Source organism: Malaclemys terrapin, chromosome 2 (genome assembly GCF_027887155.1).
Source record: "Malaclemys terrapin pileata isolate rMalTer1 chromosome 2, rMalTer1.hap1, whole genome shotgun sequence".
Taxonomy (NCBI): Eukaryota; Metazoa; Chordata; order Testudines; family Emydidae; genus Malaclemys; species Malaclemys terrapin.
The window spans coordinates 47,802,239-47,821,244 of NC_071506.1; the positions used below are offsets into that span (position 1 = coordinate 47,802,239).

At 43.8% G+C, this 19,006-nt stretch overlaps 1 protein-coding gene across 1 annotated transcript in view; it reads left to right on the forward strand.

Annotated features, from left to right (window-relative positions):
- The window catches only part of CNGB3 (cyclic nucleotide gated channel subunit beta 3), a 118,473-nt gene that overhangs the window by 51,380 nt on the left and 48,087 nt on the right, over nucleotides 1-19,006 (forward strand). The window contains exons 3-6 of the mRNA XM_054017097.1: nucleotides 9,658-10,150; nucleotides 12,490-12,632; nucleotides 14,385-14,576; nucleotides 16,346-16,554. Coding sequence (XP_053873072.1) covers nucleotides 9,658-10,150; nucleotides 12,490-12,632; nucleotides 14,385-14,576; nucleotides 16,346-16,554 — 1,037 coding nt within the window. The remainder of the gene's footprint in view (nucleotides 1-9,657; nucleotides 10,151-12,489; nucleotides 12,633-14,384; nucleotides 14,577-16,345; nucleotides 16,555-19,006) is intronic.

The following is a 19,006-nucleotide window of genomic DNA, read 5'->3' on the forward strand; positions in this document are numbered from 1 at the left end:
AAATTGTGGCAAGATTACAAAATACACAATAAATGTTCAGTTCACTCAGGATTCCTGTTCTAGGGTTTCTAGGAAACAGAAAACATAGCAGACTTAACCTGGAGGGGTGATTGATACAAACTCCAGATGCTCTTAACATTTTGTGTCCATTTTATTAAATGGTTTTGTTTTTGAAAGGTTTTCACATCCTTACCTTACTCTTCCTTAGGCAGTGTGATCAGTTTTGTGTCTTGTAAGAACAAAGCTTTTCAGCAACATATACGCCTCTGTGAAGGGATTGACTCACTGCTCGAGCCTCTTTGTGGCCAGGAATGGCGTAGCAGTTCTCTCCCCGCCAGGTGTCTCCTGCTGATGGCTGTTCTGCTTCTGCAGTGCCCTGCCTCTTCCTGTGACTTGGCCAGGTCACCTTAAAGTCTCTCCCCCTCCAGGGTAGTCCATGAACAAAAAGCAAGGGGGATCCACACAAATGAACCGAGTTTAATAGGAAATAGAGGTGAATGCCCTCTTGGAGTGAATCAGAATTTGGCCTCCCTTCCCTCAAGAAGGGGCCTTTGGGCAATGGATCTCTTGGAATCACCTTCCCTCACTCAGCCCTTTCCTCTCTTAATTACAGTGTTCTGTGATTCATTATGGCAGCTAATTTTGCTAAAACCACATATTTTATCAAAACACATGACACCTATGATTTTTTTTCCTTCTAAACCCCTCACTTCTCCCATGTTACTTCCCCTCCTCCAGAGGAGTTTGATATTTCAGGCCTTGCTTTCATTCTATTTCTTTTTTCTTATATGGTCCACATCACTGGTGTATCCAAGAGCCTCTCACATATTTTAGACAGATAGAACAACCCTTCCCTCTTCCCCCTGCATCTGTCCACTGCACTCCAAGGTTGGAAACCCAAACAGCAGTTAAATTTCCTTTGCACTGCTATGGTGGTGCAAAGCAGACCTAAAGCTGTCTTAAATACCCCGCTGAAGCCTCCCCTTGTATAGAAGAATCCTCCAGTGACATAGATCCAGCATAGCCAGCCACCTCTCATTCTTGGCCCATGGAGAAGGGGGCAGGTCAGTAGAACAGTCAGTAGAAAGGGACATGTCCAGGCTACTGCAGTTCTCCTACTGCCCTCAGCTGCCAGAACAACCCTTTACAGATTGATGCAGTTGGGTGCAACCTCAAGGCTGTCCTAAGTTGCTCTGGAGGCTGAATGAGCCCTTAGCTGGTCCTAGCAACAGGGAGGTGTAAAAGTGGTGGACAGCTACTTTTGCTTCCTCTACCCAGAGACATGTACAACCAAAAACTGTCGACAACACAAGCAATTTTCTAAGACTAAAAAAATTCCTCACGTACTGAGAAAAAGCACTTGGAAGACTATGTGTAACAGTGCCACCTGGTGACTCCTGCCATAACAATATTTTGAACAACAAGAAATTCCATATCAAATATTGGTTTATATAGCTGCCTTTGGAAAACTGATGTATATGCCTCAGAGGACTCATTTTAGGTATCATATAATAAGCAGTTACACTAATAAAGGGAAATCTGTCTTTACTGCTGTCGCTAAATAGTACTTCTCCAGCCAGGTGATTTTCATTTCCCCTTAGATTTTCTAACCCAGGTATATCAATTACCTCCTATGAAATGTGGTCATCTACAAAATGAGTTTCTTGCTCCTGCTGACTCTCCCAGCTGCTGCCTTGTATTGCTGCGACATCCTGTGCTAGAAACCAATATGCTGGTCAAAGTGTCGAGGAAAAGGTGACAGTGGCTGCAGATGCAGTCAGAGGGGTAGGAAGGGAACAGAGAAAAGCACCAAATGAAAAATATTGAGTTCGCAAGTCAATAAAATGTAATCCAGTAACATAAAGGTGGTAGGAAAACAATGGAAGAGTTCATTGCTACCGTGGAAACAACTGAAAGTGCAATGATGTTTGTAAAACAAATCAACTTGTTTTATGCTGTCCACTGGCACAGATGCTAGAACTAGGGGTGCTGGGGTTGCTGCCACATCCCCTGGCTTGAAGTGGTTTCTATTATATACTGGATTCACAGATTGGTTAAATGGCTTTCAGCACCCCCACCATACAAATAGTTCCAGCACCCCTGTCCACTGGGTTGCTGCAATTTGCAATGCATTAGAAGACCAGGAGAAGTGAAAAATTGTTTCATTAAAGGCGTTTTTCAATTTGGCAATGTAATCCTTCTGCCAGATGGGGTCAGCAGCAACAAGGGTCAGCTTCAGTATCCAGGAACTTGTCTTAAAACTACAAAACAGTTCCAGAAATCTGGAAAAAACTAAATACTTCCCCTGGGCACCCATGCAGTGCAATACATTCCCAAGCACTGAGTCTGTGTATAACAAAAAGAAAACTTGTATGAAGGGGAGAGGGAACACAGCATTAATTTGGAAAAACACCACAGGAATAACTCAGAAGTATGCAAACAATAAGTAAAACAGCTTCCCCCACAATAGCTTGGGCTCAGTTTTACCTTTACCTCAGTTTCCCACGCGGTGGAGTGCACACCCTATGGATGGATGTCCTTTTAACATGCCTCCACTGCACACCACTCACAGTTTGTTGTCTGAGGTCAGCAAAGTGACAGAGTCCAGGGATGCATTCAGGTGGGTTCACCTGCAGCTCCCAGGATGAGGTGGGTGAGTGATGCTTCTGCTGCTTCTCATTGCTGTAACTGCTATCTCTGCCACTGCCCACCGCTGTTGCTGCCACCTCTGCTGCTCTGCTGTGTCCTTAGTCCGGTCGGGTCCAGTCGGGTCTTACAGTGCCCCACAATCACAGTTCTAGGATTTTCTGGGTAGGAGGTGCCTTGGATGCTGATGCTGATGCATCCCTCACTATACTGCCTTTAGCCGCAATGCCATGTTCTGAAGTTCCACCACCTAGCCCGGTTTTTAGTGAGTTCACCTCTAGCGATTTCACTGGGTAGTGAGGAACCTCATTGCCACCATTCCTCTGTGTGGTCTTTCACTGGACTATTGTTTCCACACCAGGTCTAAGGCTCAGCCCCTAGATTAATTTACTGGTGATCAATGAGAAGAGACAAGGACATTCAATTAAGTCTAATTAGTTTTGCCTTTAAACACTAGAGAGGGAGGATCAAATGGCAGCTAGGACTCTAAACAAAGTTCTCTCCACTAGGTAAGAACACCTGTCCCCACCCCATCTGACTTTTACTTGGATTTACTTCACTACCTCACACTTGGACATGTCTACACTACAAAATGATGCTGACCTAAATTACATCAGTTCAGTGCACCATGGGTAGGTATCCCACTGTGCAATTGCCATGCTCTAGCGCAGGGTCTTTTGGGAAGTTCTTGCAATGCCTGATGGGGCCAAAATGAGTCTGGGAGCATGGGATCAACTTCCCATAATGCAGTGTTGTCCATCTCATAATTTCATGTGCATGCCATTATTTTTGTGCTTTCTTTTCAAAATCCCACAAACCCATACAGTCCCTTCTCCTGTCCACCATCTCTGACAGAAGCATGAAGCCTGCACAGCTCTGCACTATTGCCATGAGCGTTGCAAGCGATCCTGCAGTATTTGCAGAGTTGCAAGAGGAGCTGCAGGGAGCATAACAATTCCTTGGAGGCTAGATTACTGTGGGACATAAAAAGAAACAATCCAAGGTTGTTGGTGGCGTTCATGGAGCAGCTGCAGATGGTGGAGTGCCACTTCTGGGCCCAAGAAACAATCACTGACTGGAGGGGGTCACATCGTAATGCAGGTTTGAGATGATGAGCAGTCACTGCGGGACTTTCAGATGTGCAAGGCCACACTCGTCGATCTGTGAGCTGAACTGGCCCCAGCCCTCCAGCGCAGGGACACCAAAATGAGAACTGCAGTGACAGTTGAAAAGCAAATGGTGATTGCACTGGGGAAACTTGCAACACCAGATTGCTACCAGTCAGTCAGGAATGAGTCTGGAGTTGGAAAATCCACCACAGGGGCCATTGTCATGCAAGTATGCAGAGCCATTAATCACCTCCTGCTACACAGGACTGTGACTCTGGGAAATATGCAGGACATAGTGGATGGTTTTGCAGCTATGGGGTTCCTGAACTGTGGTGGGGTGATAGGTGGCACACACATCCCTATTTTAGCACTAGACCACCTTGCCACAGAGTACGTTAACAGAAAGGGCTACTTTTCTATGGTTATGCAAGCGTTGGTGGATCATCAGGGACGCTTTACCAACATCAATGTGGGCTGGTCAAGGAAGGTGCATGATGTTCATATCTTTAAGAACACAAAGTTGCAAGCAGAGACTTACTTCCCTGACCAGAAGATTACCATTGGGAATATTGAAAGGCTAATAGTGATCCTGGGTGACCCAGCCTACCCCTTGGTCTGCCAGCTCATGAAGCTGTACACCGGCCACCTCGACAGCACCAAGGAGCACTGCAACTACAGGCTCAGCAGGTGCGGGATGACAGCTGAATGTGCCTTTGGTTGTTTGAAAGGTCCCTGGCATTGTTTATTTACAAGATTGGTCCTCAGTGAGAAAAATATCCCAATGCTTATAACTGACTTCTGTGTCCTGCATAATATCTGTGAAGCAAAGGGGGAAATGTTTCTTCGGGGTGGAGGTGGAACGGCTGTCTGCTGAATTTGAACAGTTATAAGGGCTATAAGAAGAGCACAGCATGGAGCTATATGGCTCAGGGAGGCTTTGAAAGACCATTTTAATAGTGAGACAGAGTATGTGCATTGCTCTAGCATGCTCTACCTGGCCTTGCTCTTCTGTGACCCGGTATGAAACTTGTAGTGAGTGCTGTGTATGTAGGAATATAATGTTGTCAGTGCCGCTATTCATATTGTTTCTGAATTATGTTATGGGTTCTGTGACACGGTGCAGTAACATGAAATTGGTCACTGTCAGACCTACTCAGCACCAGCCAGCATATGTTGTGAACTAATAAAGATGAATTTTGTTCCAAAAAAATAGAATTTTATTCTGTAACATGAACCAGGTAATTGAATATATATATATATAACTTAATAAATTAAGACAAGAGAACTTATGAAGAGGAAAGAAGAGTCATTTCCATTTCGGCTACACATACATTCACCGTGGCTTTCACAGGTCAGGGCATGTGAATCTGTGATCGTCTTTATTGTCCCCCCAGGTGGTAAGGGCCATGCAGCAGCTGCTGGTGCCACATGGAATGGTGAGGGGGGTATGAAGAGGTCCCAATATTGAGTTCTCTATGGGTTGCAGGGGGAGGTGAGCATGGGATTGTTGAACCTGCAGGTCCACCAGAGTCTGCAGTATCCGTTTGTTGTCTGAGAAGCAGATGCATGTCCAGCTGCATGTCCCTCTCCTTTTCCTCTGTCTTTCTCCTCTCCACTCTATCCTTCTCCATGCTGGCTGCTCAACTGTTAGAACTGGCTGGACTGTGGTGGAGTCAAAAATAGTCCTGGCTCACTGCACAGCTGGATCCCCTAGTTGCCTGTCCCCCATACTACTCCTCCTCTTCCTTGTCTACCTCCTGCTCCTCGCTGTTCAAGGCAGGAGCCTGTGACTTGGGCTCCTCGGAAGTATCCACGGTGCTCTTGGGGGGGGGGGAAGGGGGAGTGTCTCTGCCAAGGATGGCATGCAGCTTGTAAAAGTTGCAGGTCTTCTTCTTGGCACTAGATCGATTATTGTACTCCCTTGCCTTCTGGTATGCCTGCCACAGCTCCTTGGATTTCATGCAGCACTGCTGCTGGTCCCTGTGGTAGCCATTCTCCTGCACGCCCCGAGCAATCTGCTCCTAGATGTCCACATTTCTACAGCTGATTTGGAGCTGTGCCTGCACTGCCTCTTCTCCCCACAGGCTCAGGAGACCCAATATCTCCTGCCTTCTCCAAGCAGAACCGTGTCTGGAGTGTGTAGCTGGCATGATCAGAAGGGCAGTTACACTCAATAATGGAGAGCTGCTAGATGTGCTCACCAATTTCAATAATTCGTGAAGCTTTAAAGGGGAGTGGGGGCTTCCTGTCTACCTGACCCTTGGGCAGCGGAATTCACAATGGTGACCAGAGCAGTCAGTTTGGGGCATTGTGGGCTGGCTGCTGGAAGTCAACATAAATAACACAGTGTCTACACTCCTAACTACATCGAGGGTGACTATTCCTCTCAGGGAGGGGGTGTTATTAAATCAGCATAGCAGGTCACTTATTATCAGCAAGAGCCAAATTTAAGTGAAGTTAGATCCACAGATAGGTTGATGTAAGCTGCCTTGTGTCAACCTAACTGTGTAGTGTAGAGCTGGTCTTAGTGACTGAGGTTCACGTTAGGGTGGCCCCTCAATTAGGCCATATTAAGTAAAGTTCTGCTATAGTCATGCAATAAGAAAATCGCTATGTCTCTTGATCACCTTGACAAATAAGTGTTTCTAAACAAATACGGTCTGCTCCTGAGGTCTTTTTCCCCACTTTACCAATAGATGTCAGGAAAGGGTTCATTTAGACCACTGGCTTACACAAATATACACAATGCTACCCCTCCCAGATGATGCTGAAGAAGTTGTCTTGCATCATCCTTGTGAACTGATGACGGATTCAATCCAAGTCTCACTGCAGTCAAAGACAGCTGGAGCAGGCCGTAGCTGCGTGGGAGATGGCATGCCTGCTGCACATCATGCAAAGGGCTAAAGATGCCTGCGATGCCCAGTTGCACATAAGAAGTTAAAATAAACATCCTGAATATTTGAATATTTATCCGAACCACCCCAAATTTTCATCTTTGGAGGTTCACCCAAAACCATCTTTGAATGTATTCCAGATGTTTTTGAAATATATTAAACATTTTAGAATTACATTAAATCTTATCTTTGAAGTGGGGACAATTCTTTTATATCAACTTTTTAGTCCTATTTCAGTGGACTGCTGACAAAATGCCAATGTATTGAGGAAGCTTTCATACATCTAAAACATAGGCTGAGCTCAGTTTTAATGTGTTTGATCAATTTTAATGGTTTCTACTTTATAAGTAAATTTCAGAAAAGAACCATGGCTGCTTGATTTTCAGAGTCCTTAGGTTTTACTTCATCTCTGACACATTTCCTTAGTGGAATTACATTAAAATATGGAGTATCCAGAAATGCTTTTTAAGTTCTCCAAGGTCAAAATGGTTCCAGTTTAGAGATTTAAGCATCTTTTGAGCTGATTTTCAAAGGTACTGAGCAGTCACAGCTCTTGCTGGAGCTATTGATTTCAATGGATGTGAGTGTCCAGCATATTTAAAATTCAGATAATTTATTTCTTCAGTTGCATAGATTTCTGAAGAATTTCAGGCTGACATCTCAACCTTATCTTCCCACTGAATAAAAATGTACGGGAGCCCCTGCTATGTATATGGAAGCAACTGTAACTACCATGCTATGGCCTTGTCTTCCTTAGGAAGAAAAGATGTTGGCTAATATGCGGCAACTAACACAAAGTACAGTCCTAGTAAAGACAGGACCGTGTGCAATTTTAACGTGAGTTAGCAAGTCAAGGTAAACCCTAGGATCCCCCACACTCTTTACTTCAACCTGCTAACAGGTGTGAAAACAGCAAACTACTTTGTCTTCACTAGGATTTTACCTCATGTTACTTACCATGAACACACTTTTTTTCTTAGTGAAAACACACTCAGGGCTAAATCCCCAGGGTAGAGCTCAATGCAGATGAGGGATAGGAAACAGCCCCTGGAGCACATTAGAGCTGCCCTAAGGATTCCTCCGAATAGCACCAGTTTATACCACCTCACCCTCTGGGCTATTATAGAAGCAACATAAGTCAGACCACATTATATTCTGATCCCAACTCCTTGAAATATTCTTCTCCTACTCTTGATGTTGGGGGCTTGCATAGAGCCAGCTATGATGGCTTTAAGAACAATGGGGATATGTCTACACTGCAATGAAAGCCCTGGCTCAGACTCAGGCTCAAGCCTTAAGCCCCCATCTGTCTACACACAAATCTCTTAGACTTGGGCTCGTACCCAAGGTCGCAAAACCCTACATGAGTGGAGGGTCCAAGCCTGAGTTCAGCCAGGACCCAGGGTTCAAGCAGTAGTGTTTTGCCGTGTGCACGCAGCCATGCCAGACTTAGACCCTGGGAGTCCATCTTCACTATCCCACAATCCCATGGTCCAGTGTTTTTTGTCCTCTTTATCCCACAAGTCACCAGTCAACTTCCAGGAAACAGAAGCAACCCCCCATCCCCCGATTTTAGCACAGCAGCTTGGCATTTAACCCTTCAATTTTATTCTGACTGCTGAGCAACACACTTCCAGAGAACCTTCTGCATTTGCAATGGCCACCAATCAGAAATAGTCCTTTACAAAGAACCCTGCCTAAGAGTCATGGGAGTACAGCTAGATTTTGGTTAATCTCCGGTGCCTAACCAGCAAAACAGCTAATTTCACTAAGAGTATCAGGAATGACCAGGCATACCAGCAAATAATGAAGAAGCTGGCATGGAACTTGCAGGAGAGATGGAAGAGACAGAAGCACCCCAGAACCTGGTAAGTTTATAGCTCCATTTTTATGTTTATTAACATAGAAATGCATTCTATGAACCAATGCAAAAGTTATTACAAACCTTGGGTAGCAGTATGCATCTGGATGGCATGCCAGTGTTTTGGTGTCCCCTCACTGCCCACCACATGTAAATAAGAATGGAGACTGGGAAACACAAGCAGTAAAAGAAGCATTGTAAAGATTTTTTTTTTCTGGGAAGTTGCATATTTTTTGCTACAACATTCCAAATGAAAACAGTGAATTGTGGTGGAGTTGGCGAGAAAAGGTTGAAATGTAACTCTTTTTCAAATGTAATCCATTTCTGTTAAATGCAATGCTTGCAGTCTGTGGGTGATGACATCATGCATCCCAAATATGACAGGTTTTGAATTCAGTCCAGAAATATGCTGGGGAATGGTGGGGGGAGACCAGGGGTGGGGAAGAGGGATGGCAGTGGAGTTCTGTGTGTTTGCTTGCAGTCATAACAGGCTGTATTGGAAGCTGTGGGGAAACACTAAGCCATGTGGATGTTAGCGCAGCATCTTTTTGATTCCTTCATGAATTGTGACCCAATCCTGGGTGCTGACAGCTGCAAACTTTCCCTTAGCAGGAACTCCAGATAGGTAGTCATATTTTGGGGAAGGGCATATTTTTCAGGCCCATCTCAGTAGCTGACCAGCACATTCAGTTTTTAAATGTGCTGTTTGGTCACCATCCGCTTAAATACTTCAAGGACGTGCACAGCTGGTTTCCCACTGGCAGCTTGGAAAAACACCTCTCTGCCAATCAGGCACCACAAAATCTGTTATGTCCTCCAAAATGTGGAATGTCTGAAACATCAGAGAAGGTTTATGTAGCATGTCTCAGCCACTGATCTCCCCCCAAAGCCCAGGTGATCTGCAATTGTTAGAAAAAAAAGCAGTTATGATTTTTTTAACTTACCATGTTCTCTGCACCTCTTTCACTGAGATAACCAGGCTGTGTCCAGGGAGTCTGTGGTCTGAGGCATCCCTCTCTCAATATATTGTAGTTCAGTATTAAAAGGTAACATTTTAATTCCTTGAAATTCCAAAACAGCTTTTTTTTCTGTGCTCCTGCACTGAGCAACTTGAGACAATAATTCACTGTGTCTTGTCATATTACAGGCCCATCAACCTCGGCTTGCTGCAATACCTCCTCAGCTCACCCACACTGGAGCGGAAGCCTGAAACACCATACCTTCCTGGATCATTCCAAGAGGAAGCGCTTCCATGTTGAATTTATGATTGAAGTTCTGGACAGGACCAACAACCAGGTCCAGTACATAAGACAGAGGGACTTTCGGCAAGAGGAAATCATGCTGAGAGGCAAAAGGAAAGGCTCAGGCTGGCTTCACAGTTGGAGCACAGAGTTGGAGCAGACACTTGCTTTGCAGTTCCTGGAACAGGAACGGTGGTTAAGGGAGGATGAGAAAGCTCAGCAGAAAGAACTGTTTGGGCGAATGCCATCTCTAATGTCCGCAAGACTGCAGGTTCCTGCTGCATCAGTCCCGTGGCCAGCATCCCCTGGGCAATACCCTGTCCAGCAGTCCAGGAACAGCTTGGACAACTCCACGACTGCGTGGCCCATGCAACCAGGCCCTGTCAGTGGCTGCACAGGGCAAATGTGCCCCCATGAAGTCCTCCAGGCTGCACCCTTCCCCTCTGGGCACCTTCACTCCCCTTCCCTGGCCCCAAGTGGGAGGCAAACATGGAAGGAAGGACAAGGGGAATGGAAGGCCAGGGGACTCATAACAGTCAGGGGGTTCTGTCTTGTAAATGGTTTCACTTTTTGTACATGTACATGCACTTTGTTCTGTTTTTAAGGTTTTGGTGTCAGTAGTGTGCTAACGGCAGCTGGCCTGTCTAGCAATGGTTAATATTGTACCTTTCCAACAAATATTTAAAAATAAAGGTTTTTATTTTATTTTAAAAAATGGTATTGCCATCACTGCATCACATCATCTAATGTCTGTTTCAAATAATAAAAGTGACATTATCAGGGACAACTGGGAAGCTGTATGCAAAATATAATTCTCAATACAGCTATCTACATCAATGAGTTATTTACATCAATCCATATTGTGAGTCCACCCTCCCCCCATCTCATAAGCTGCCATATCATTTATAAATACAATGCATGGCAATAAAACCCTCCCCCACAAGCAATGAAACCCACCAGACACACATACATTCATAAAAGGTACTGTTCTCCCTCTTCCATGGGCACATGCAAGTGCATAATGTGGGAGCACAGAGCATCCTTGAGTTCTGTTGCCCTGATTCACCCAGGTCAAGCTGGGTGTACTGGTTCAGCAGTCCATCACTGTGACAGATCCATTCAGGGGGAAATGGCTCACCTCTGGTTTCACAAAGATTGTGAAGAGCACAGCAAGCCACAGTCATCCAGATAGCGCTGATGACAATGGAATCCAAACAGGTCTGTAGATATTACCACCGGGCTGTCAGTCTGCCAAATGCACATTCAACCACCATTCTACACCTGCTGAAAGTGTAATTAAACCTTCTTTGCCAGAACCTCTGAGACCAGGATATAATTTCATAAGCCAAGGCAAAACGGGATATGTGGGGTCTCTCAGAATAACAGTGAGGACAGCAACTTCACTTATGAAAATTTGGTGGGACTAGTGGCCCAGCCTGTCCATGAATGTAGATTCCCAACTGTCGGAAAACCTGACATCATGACCTTTACTAGTGCAGCCCACAGTGATGTTCATTAATCAGCTGCTGTAGTCTACGAGGGCCTGCATAACAATGGAGTAGTAGTAACCTTGGCGGTTTAATGTGCTCCTTGAGGAGGGCAATCTATGGGCACGTGAGTCCCATCAGTGGCCCCAGTGTAATGTGGAAACCCCATTCTCTCAAAGCCAGCAATTACTTCAGGAATATCTTTTATTCCTGTCACACTGAGATAAACCACATGCCAGATTGCCTCAGAAACCTCTGTCACCACTTTATTCAGAGTCACCTTCCCAACACCAAAGCAGCTGGCAACAGACTTGTAGCAGTCTGGGATAGCCAGCTTCCAGATGGTTGTAGCAACTCACTTCAGAACCAGCATGTGTTGTGATCCAGGAGGCAAGCTATTTAGAAAGCTCCATAAATGAAGCTTTCTTCGTGTGAAAGTTCTGGACCCACATCTGCAGGACGATGTGGCCTCTCCAGTCTGTGCTTGTGGCCCTGCTCCAGAAGCATCCGTCTACATAGGGGGCATCAGCAGCTACATAGAGTGTCACAAGCAGCCTGAGCAAGTTGGAGTCTGCCAGGTGTCTGTGTCCTCACACCCATCCTATCATTAGCTCTGTCAGATGCCTACAATGGGTCAGAAAACGCTGCTGAAATGTCCACCACCATCTCAAGGAAGCTCTGCCAATTTCCAGAAACAGGAATGAAAGCGCAAGTAAGAGAAGTTCTTCACATGGTGCCTCCTCTAAGTTGCTGTCTCTGATTGCTGGGAGCATGCAGATCAAAAGGATGGCTCTGCAGGATGTTTTGGTGGGCTGTTCAAACCTCCTGTAACATATGGGGTGGACAGTTGAGTTTTCCCACACTGCCATGAACAAAGGGCCAGAGTGGCCACATTTTGGGAGAGTGGTAGGAAGTCTGCAGTACTCCAGTGAGGATGCTAGAGTCCCAGGTTTTGGCCTGAGTTAAAATATTCTTCATCTAGGGTCAGCAATCAGTGTAGATGCTCAGACCCTGGTTTCTCAAACTCAAGGTTAGCTGACTCAAGTTCCACTGACCCTGGGCTTCCACTGCATACCCTGGGAGACTTCTTGGCTACCTATTTATTATAACTTCAGTAGCACAAAGGGACCTTAGGACAAACCAGCATCTTGCCCTTGCATTTGAATTCTACTCATATCATAGCATTGATGCTGATTGTTTTCTTTCATTCCTTTCCAATACTCTTAACTGTTCTCCTTTTGTCTTAATTAGCTCATCTCAAGGCCGTGTTGTAAATGAGTATACTGAAGCCCAACTGCAAGAGATTGTCAAAAAAATGAGGGCAAGGACATCAGCCTATAAAGAAAAACTGACTGACCCACTACAGTCCTCTCCTGAGGGCAGTCCTACAACTTGTAAGTTGCTTTAGTTCTCAAAAGATAACTATTTATTTGGTGGTTTAAAGATGAAAGTCCTGAGAGTTCTGAGAGTTTAAAATGCTGGAAGATAATATTTCAAGAATCATGGATCAAATCTTCATTTGGGATAAATCAGCATATGTCTACTGAAATCAATGGAGCTGTGTTAGCAGTAGCTATCAACTTTTCCAGACTACTGTACCCCTTTCAGGAGTCTGATTTGTCTTGCGTACCTCCAAGTTTCACCTCACTTAAAAACTATTTGCTTACAAAATCAGACATAAAAATACAAATGTGTCATAGCACATTACTGAAAAATTGCTTACTTTCTCATTTTTACCATATAATTATAAAATAAATCAATTCGAATATACCGTAAATATTGTATTTGCATTTCAGTATATGGTATATAGAGCAGTATAAACAAGTCACTGTATGAAATTTTAGTTTGTACTGACTTTGCTAGTGTTTTTATGTAGCCTGTTGTAAAACTAAGCAAATATTTAAATGAGTTGATGTACCTCTGCATACCCCCAGGGGTACATATACTCCTGGTTGAGAACCCCTGTGTTAGCTTACAGCAGCTGAGAATGTGGCCCCATTTAAACCCATTGAGGCCCCTCATTAAAAAGTTTTAATAGAGGTAAGTCTCCAACTACGACTGTTCAGGATCACCATTTTCAAACTACTTTCTAGATTCATCTCAGTTATTTTATCTGTATTTTTAGGGATCAAAGATATATTCCTTATGGGAAGGCATATGTGGCAATATGCTACATGCGGGCACATAGGTGATACTGAAATGAGATCTCTTTTGTGAAAGTAAACAAAGTTTAAGGTCTGGCGATAATCTTCCAGCACCATTAAATATGCCAGGTATGTAGGTGAGAATGGGATCCAGCAGCACAAGGCAATACATCTCACCTGAAAATAATTAAACATAGTACTGATGTTATTCCTCTTCAGAAAAAAATTGTTTTCTTCCTTTGCACACTTTGAAGAGTGTGTAATCTTCATATTCCGCATTTTTTTCAGAAGCTATTTATTGATCTCCTAAATTCTAATAAGTTGGAAAATATAGCATGACGGATGAGTGTCAGGATGAGTGTCTAAACTATTATAAACTTTGTCAGCTAAGAAAGAAACGGTCAGATTTTTTTAACTACTTCTGTGTCAGTTAACCTATTACCCCTCTCTCTGGCACTTGCATTACTTTATTTTTTAAATTATAGATGGTCCAGTTTGCCAATTTACTACTCATACTCAGTTCTGTCTTACTCTGCAAGTTGCCCCACTGAAATCAAGTGACTACTTTTAGAGTAAGAAACTCAGCTCAAGTGTGGCAGAACTGGTCCCAGAGCAATTCTATCCCATCCATGGCAAGTTTACAACAGTCATGCAAGAATAAATGCCTGGGTGCCTCCTGCCTTACCCCATCTCAATTCTGCAAGTGTTTAATTGTATAAGCATTGACTGTCCAGGGAAAGATTGTGTAGTATCACATTTCCCTCTGTGACACCCAGCACTAAATATCCTGTTGGTGTTAGCCGGAGTGTGCCTGCCTATGTCAGTGTGAATTTATTCTCCAATCTGTTTTCTAACTGAAAACAGAACTGAAAATTGTAGCAGTAAACACTAAGGAGTCGATTGCATGGCCTTTAATACGTTGGGGCTCTCAAGATCTGTCACAACAGTGACAGTGTGCATGTCCTTGTTAAATGTTCCCTTCTGTGACATTTACATGCTTAGCTCCATCTAAAAAGAAGCCTCCGCCTCCACCCCCACCAAAAGAAGAGAAAAAAGATGAAGAAAAAAAAGAGGAAGGTGATGCCAAGCCAGAGGATCATTACTGTGACATGCTGTGCTGTAAATTCAAGAAACCACCATTGAAAGAATACCTGAAGAAGATGGAGCTACCAGACAGTATAGATGCATACACAGGTAAACCGAATGTAGTCACACAAAGGAAGGTGTCAAAGGCGGGATAAAGAAAATTATTGTATGTGTTAAAGTAGCATCTGGATGCCGTATCTGAGGTCAGAGCCCCACTGCACAAGTCCCTCCCTGAAGAGTTGTCAGTGTCAATAGCCAAATAGTGAGAGTGAAAATAGAGGCACAAAGAGGCAAGGTGACTTGCCCAAGCTCACCAGCAGAGCCAGGAATACAAGTCTCCTGATTCCCAGTCCAATGCCTGATCCCCTAAGGCCACTGCCCCTGCAGTGCTGAAATGTCTTGGAAGCTTAACAAAGAGTTGTCATGAAAATCCGACTCTACCCAAACTGGACAAGTTTTATAAGTACTCCCCCAAAAAGCCCTGCACAGGTATTTTTTGTTCAGTCTCTACCTTTTTTCCCATTTTAAAGCCCTATTTTAAACAGAAGTGAATCCAGCCCTCTTCCTTTAATAAATTCCATGTGTGACTCCTAGCTCTTACCAGACTCCTTTTAACAGACCATGCTGTGTTATAAAAGGCAGAGGGTGATCTTCTCTCTTCCACAGAAACTGTTTTCTAGCTTAACTCCATCTAACAGGTTTGCTTCTGTTTTTAACTATAAGGGTTGGGATCTTTCAGAAAAGTATAAGTGTTCTGAAACCCACAAGTCAAAATAGTTAAATGAGTGAACTTCCACTCCTGAGTTTGAAGTGTTACACAGGTTTTTGACTGTAACTCACCAATTAAACTCAATGGTATTCTCATGTCTAAAATGCTGCGAAACATTCTGAAGACTCAAGGTATGTTTACACTGCAATTAAGAACCCGTGGCTGGCCCATGCCAGCTGACTTGGGCTTGCGGGGCTCAGGCTAAGGAGCTATTTAACTGCAGTGGAGACATTCGGGCTTGGGCTGGAGCCCAAGTTCTAACAAAATTGGAGGATCCCAGAGCTCAGGCTGCAGCCGGAGCCTGAACGTCTACACCGCAGTTAAACAGCCCCTTAGCCCAAACCCTGAGAGCCCAAGTCAGCTGGCCTGGGTCAGCCACGGGTATCTAATTGCAATGTAGATAGATCCTTAGAGATCTGTGTTTACGTGGCGTGCATTGTTGTAAACTACTATAAGGAACCTTTGCAATGAATAGTTACTATAAACGGGAATAATCCCTATTTCTTTCTGGATATCTGGGGAAAGCAATTATAATTCCATCTATAAGAGTCTGACAACAAAAATGCTATAGGGTTATTTCTCTAGTTTTGTCTAGGTAGGCATGTAGATAGTACACTAGCTGAAACCCGGGGTACCACGAAGGAGGAAACAGTAACATTAGAGTCTTTTTTTGTAAAGATCTCCTTCCTTAGCAATATGTCATAAGTTTTCAGAAATGTTATCTCACCTCATACTACATCGTGTTCATATTGCCCCTCATATGTTCAAAGCACTGAACTGATATGAACAGATTCATCCTCACATCACTCCATGAGTGAGGTGAATAAGTATTACTATCATCAGCATCCCTGTTTGACAGATGGGGAAAATGCAGAGAAGTAAAGTGTCTTACCAAAGTTACACAGCAAGGGAATGGCTTAGTCACGATTAGAACTCAGGATTTCCTACCTCCCAGGCCAGTGTTTATTCCTCCAGATCACAATGTCTGGTACATTTGCAAATTGCTCTGCTTTCCTTGGAGGATGAGCCCTTTATTCCCAAACAGAGAGAAATAAGAAGATGATGATTTCATACTGATTAAGTCACCAGCTCCTGTTTTCTTTTCCAGATCGCCGCTATGTAGTGTGGCTCCTGATTGTTACCATTGCCTATAACTGGAACTGCTGGTTCATTCCACTGCGCTGTGTGTTCCCAGTACAAACACCAAGCAACATATTCTATTGGATCCTCGTAGACACCATTTGTGATATTTGCTACTTGTGTGATCTGTTGGTGTTCCAGCCCCGAATGCAATTTGTAAAAGGTGGCGATATAATAGTAAGTAACAGTGGGAAGTGGAATTTCCACATTTGCTGTTGTACTTTGAACTACATTATTAGACATGAAGCAGAAACTTGTTTAAACCTCAAATAGACTTTTTCTTGCAAGGCACACCTGCGCTTCTTTATTTAGCCAAGTATATTTATGTGCTTCTGCACTGATCTTCAGCTCTTTTGCTTTGGAAAAGAGGCAACATACATTTCATACTGTACATGCTATACCAGTATTCTAATTACACACAACAGCCATTGAAAAGTTGAAGGCGAATTCAAAAGTGTTACATGATAGCAGCAAGGTCAGATTTAAAGCTCTTACTCACCCAAATTACACAGCTGGAAAAGAGCAACTCGATGCAGCTTCTCTGGCAGCTGAGACCACATGGAAATATAGCCAAAGAAATGTGTCTGAAATTTGCAACTCTCCACAGAGTCACTCATATAGTACAGATGTTGCAGATGAAAACAGAGGCTTTTCTACGAGCCCAATTTTCTACGCTTCAGTTACATATGGGGAACATGGCAAAAGCATATGCAGAGGTCACCTAAATAAAAGCTTTGGCCACTTTTTAACATGACAAACTTTTTCCTTACAATATCCTTTGGTTAGAGATTTACTATTCAATTTCCAGCCTCTTTACTGACATCAAAAGGCAGCAAGTCTCAAAAAATCTGAAGTCAGTGATGAAAAGAAGGAAACAAGTAGAGACTACTTAGCTATCAAAAACATGCATCTGAAGAAGTGGGTTTTTTACCCATGAAAGTTTATGCCCAAATAAATCTGTTAGTCTTTAAGGTGCCATCGGCCTCCTCGTTGTTTTTAAGCATCTGATAGTAAGTAGAGAGGGCACTGATATTGACAAACACACTTCATCTAGAGCTGCATGAACAGAGTGGCTTAGGAAGGACTGGGATGTGGCAATTTATTTGAGAGGAGCTAGAAAATTTGAGAGGAGCTAGAAGGGATCCATAAAGCCTCTGCTGAGCTAAGGCTGGCAAAGACTATCTTGCAAAGTCAGCTTCTGAGTAAACTAAACATTTGGCCTACTATGCTCAGGTTGCATTATTCTACCTGGGCTCTCCTCCAGTGTCATTTCAGCCTAAGAGAATTTTCAGTACAACAGTATAATACTGACTGATTCCATCACTCACTCACTCACTTCCTGACACAGCTGAAATTCAGCAAGCCAGATTCCCCAAGGGTCTAGGAGGGCAGAATGTAGGGCCCATGGTGGAAAAATTGCCATAAGGGGGGCGGGGGTTGCAGTGGTACAAGGCACCTGCCACCTCTCTGCCAGTGAGTAGGCTCACAAGTGACTAACACAGCCAAAAAATATCAGCGCTGCCAAGACAGCTAGGGGATGCACGGACTCAGCACATTCGCTGAGCCTCCACTAGTGGGACTCCTGGGGAGACCCTGGCAACACTTAAAGTTAGGAAATGCTGCCTTCAATTGAGAGAGAGAGAGAGAGAGAGAGTCCCCTGTGGAGTGCAGTGATGCTCACTGGCATGAAAAGATGTAGTTTGCACCATCTTATGGCAGCAGGGGTGACTCTAACCCACCATATCTGAAAGTGAACTGAACACAAGCAAACTTTCCTGTGCTCTACCCCTCTAGAAATTTTGAATCTACTGAATAGTTACTGCTGATTTTCCTGCACATGTTCCCAATCCCAGTCTTGGAGCATCACCTTCCAGTAAACATGGGACCTGCCTTCAAATTTCAGACCCAAATGTGGACTTTTCCCTTTTTCAGAGGCATTTGGATCTGAGATTTTGGTTGGTCCCTTCTCCCCCTTGCATGATTACTTTGTTTCAGTAGCAAGTTTAATAAACAAATGAAATTAACATGCAAAAATGAGCTTAGATGACATCAGATATCACAAGTGCACAGCAACAAGAAAATTCAAAACCAAGGATATGTCTACATTGCAACTGGAGATGTAATTGCGACTTGGATAGGTATCCACAAGCTAGTTTTAATCTAGCTATTGCAGCTAAAAATAGCAGAAAAGACACAATGGCACAGACCTCGGCACAGACTAGGAACATGAGTACATAGTGAGGGGTGTATATTGGTTTGTATAACCCCCCCCCCCCCTCTCATCAGCACTGTTATTTTTAGCCACACTAAATTAAAGCTAGCTTGTGTATGCCCACATAAGTTGCAATCACACTTCCATTTGCAATGTAGACATACACTCAGACTGGTATTTCCACCTGTAACTTGGAACCAGCTTTAACTCAGTGTTTTTGTATACTACACTGCACCTTCTGTGCTATAGGCTATTACTTAAACTCTACTTTCAGGTCTCAAATAGACAATGTCTGTCTATATTAATTGTAGTGCAAAGAAATATACTTTTCCATGCCAAGTTAGTCATTCACAACCCTTCTTAAATCCCAGTAAACTTGAGTTTTGTGAATAAGGTTAAAAGTGTAGCATAATGAAG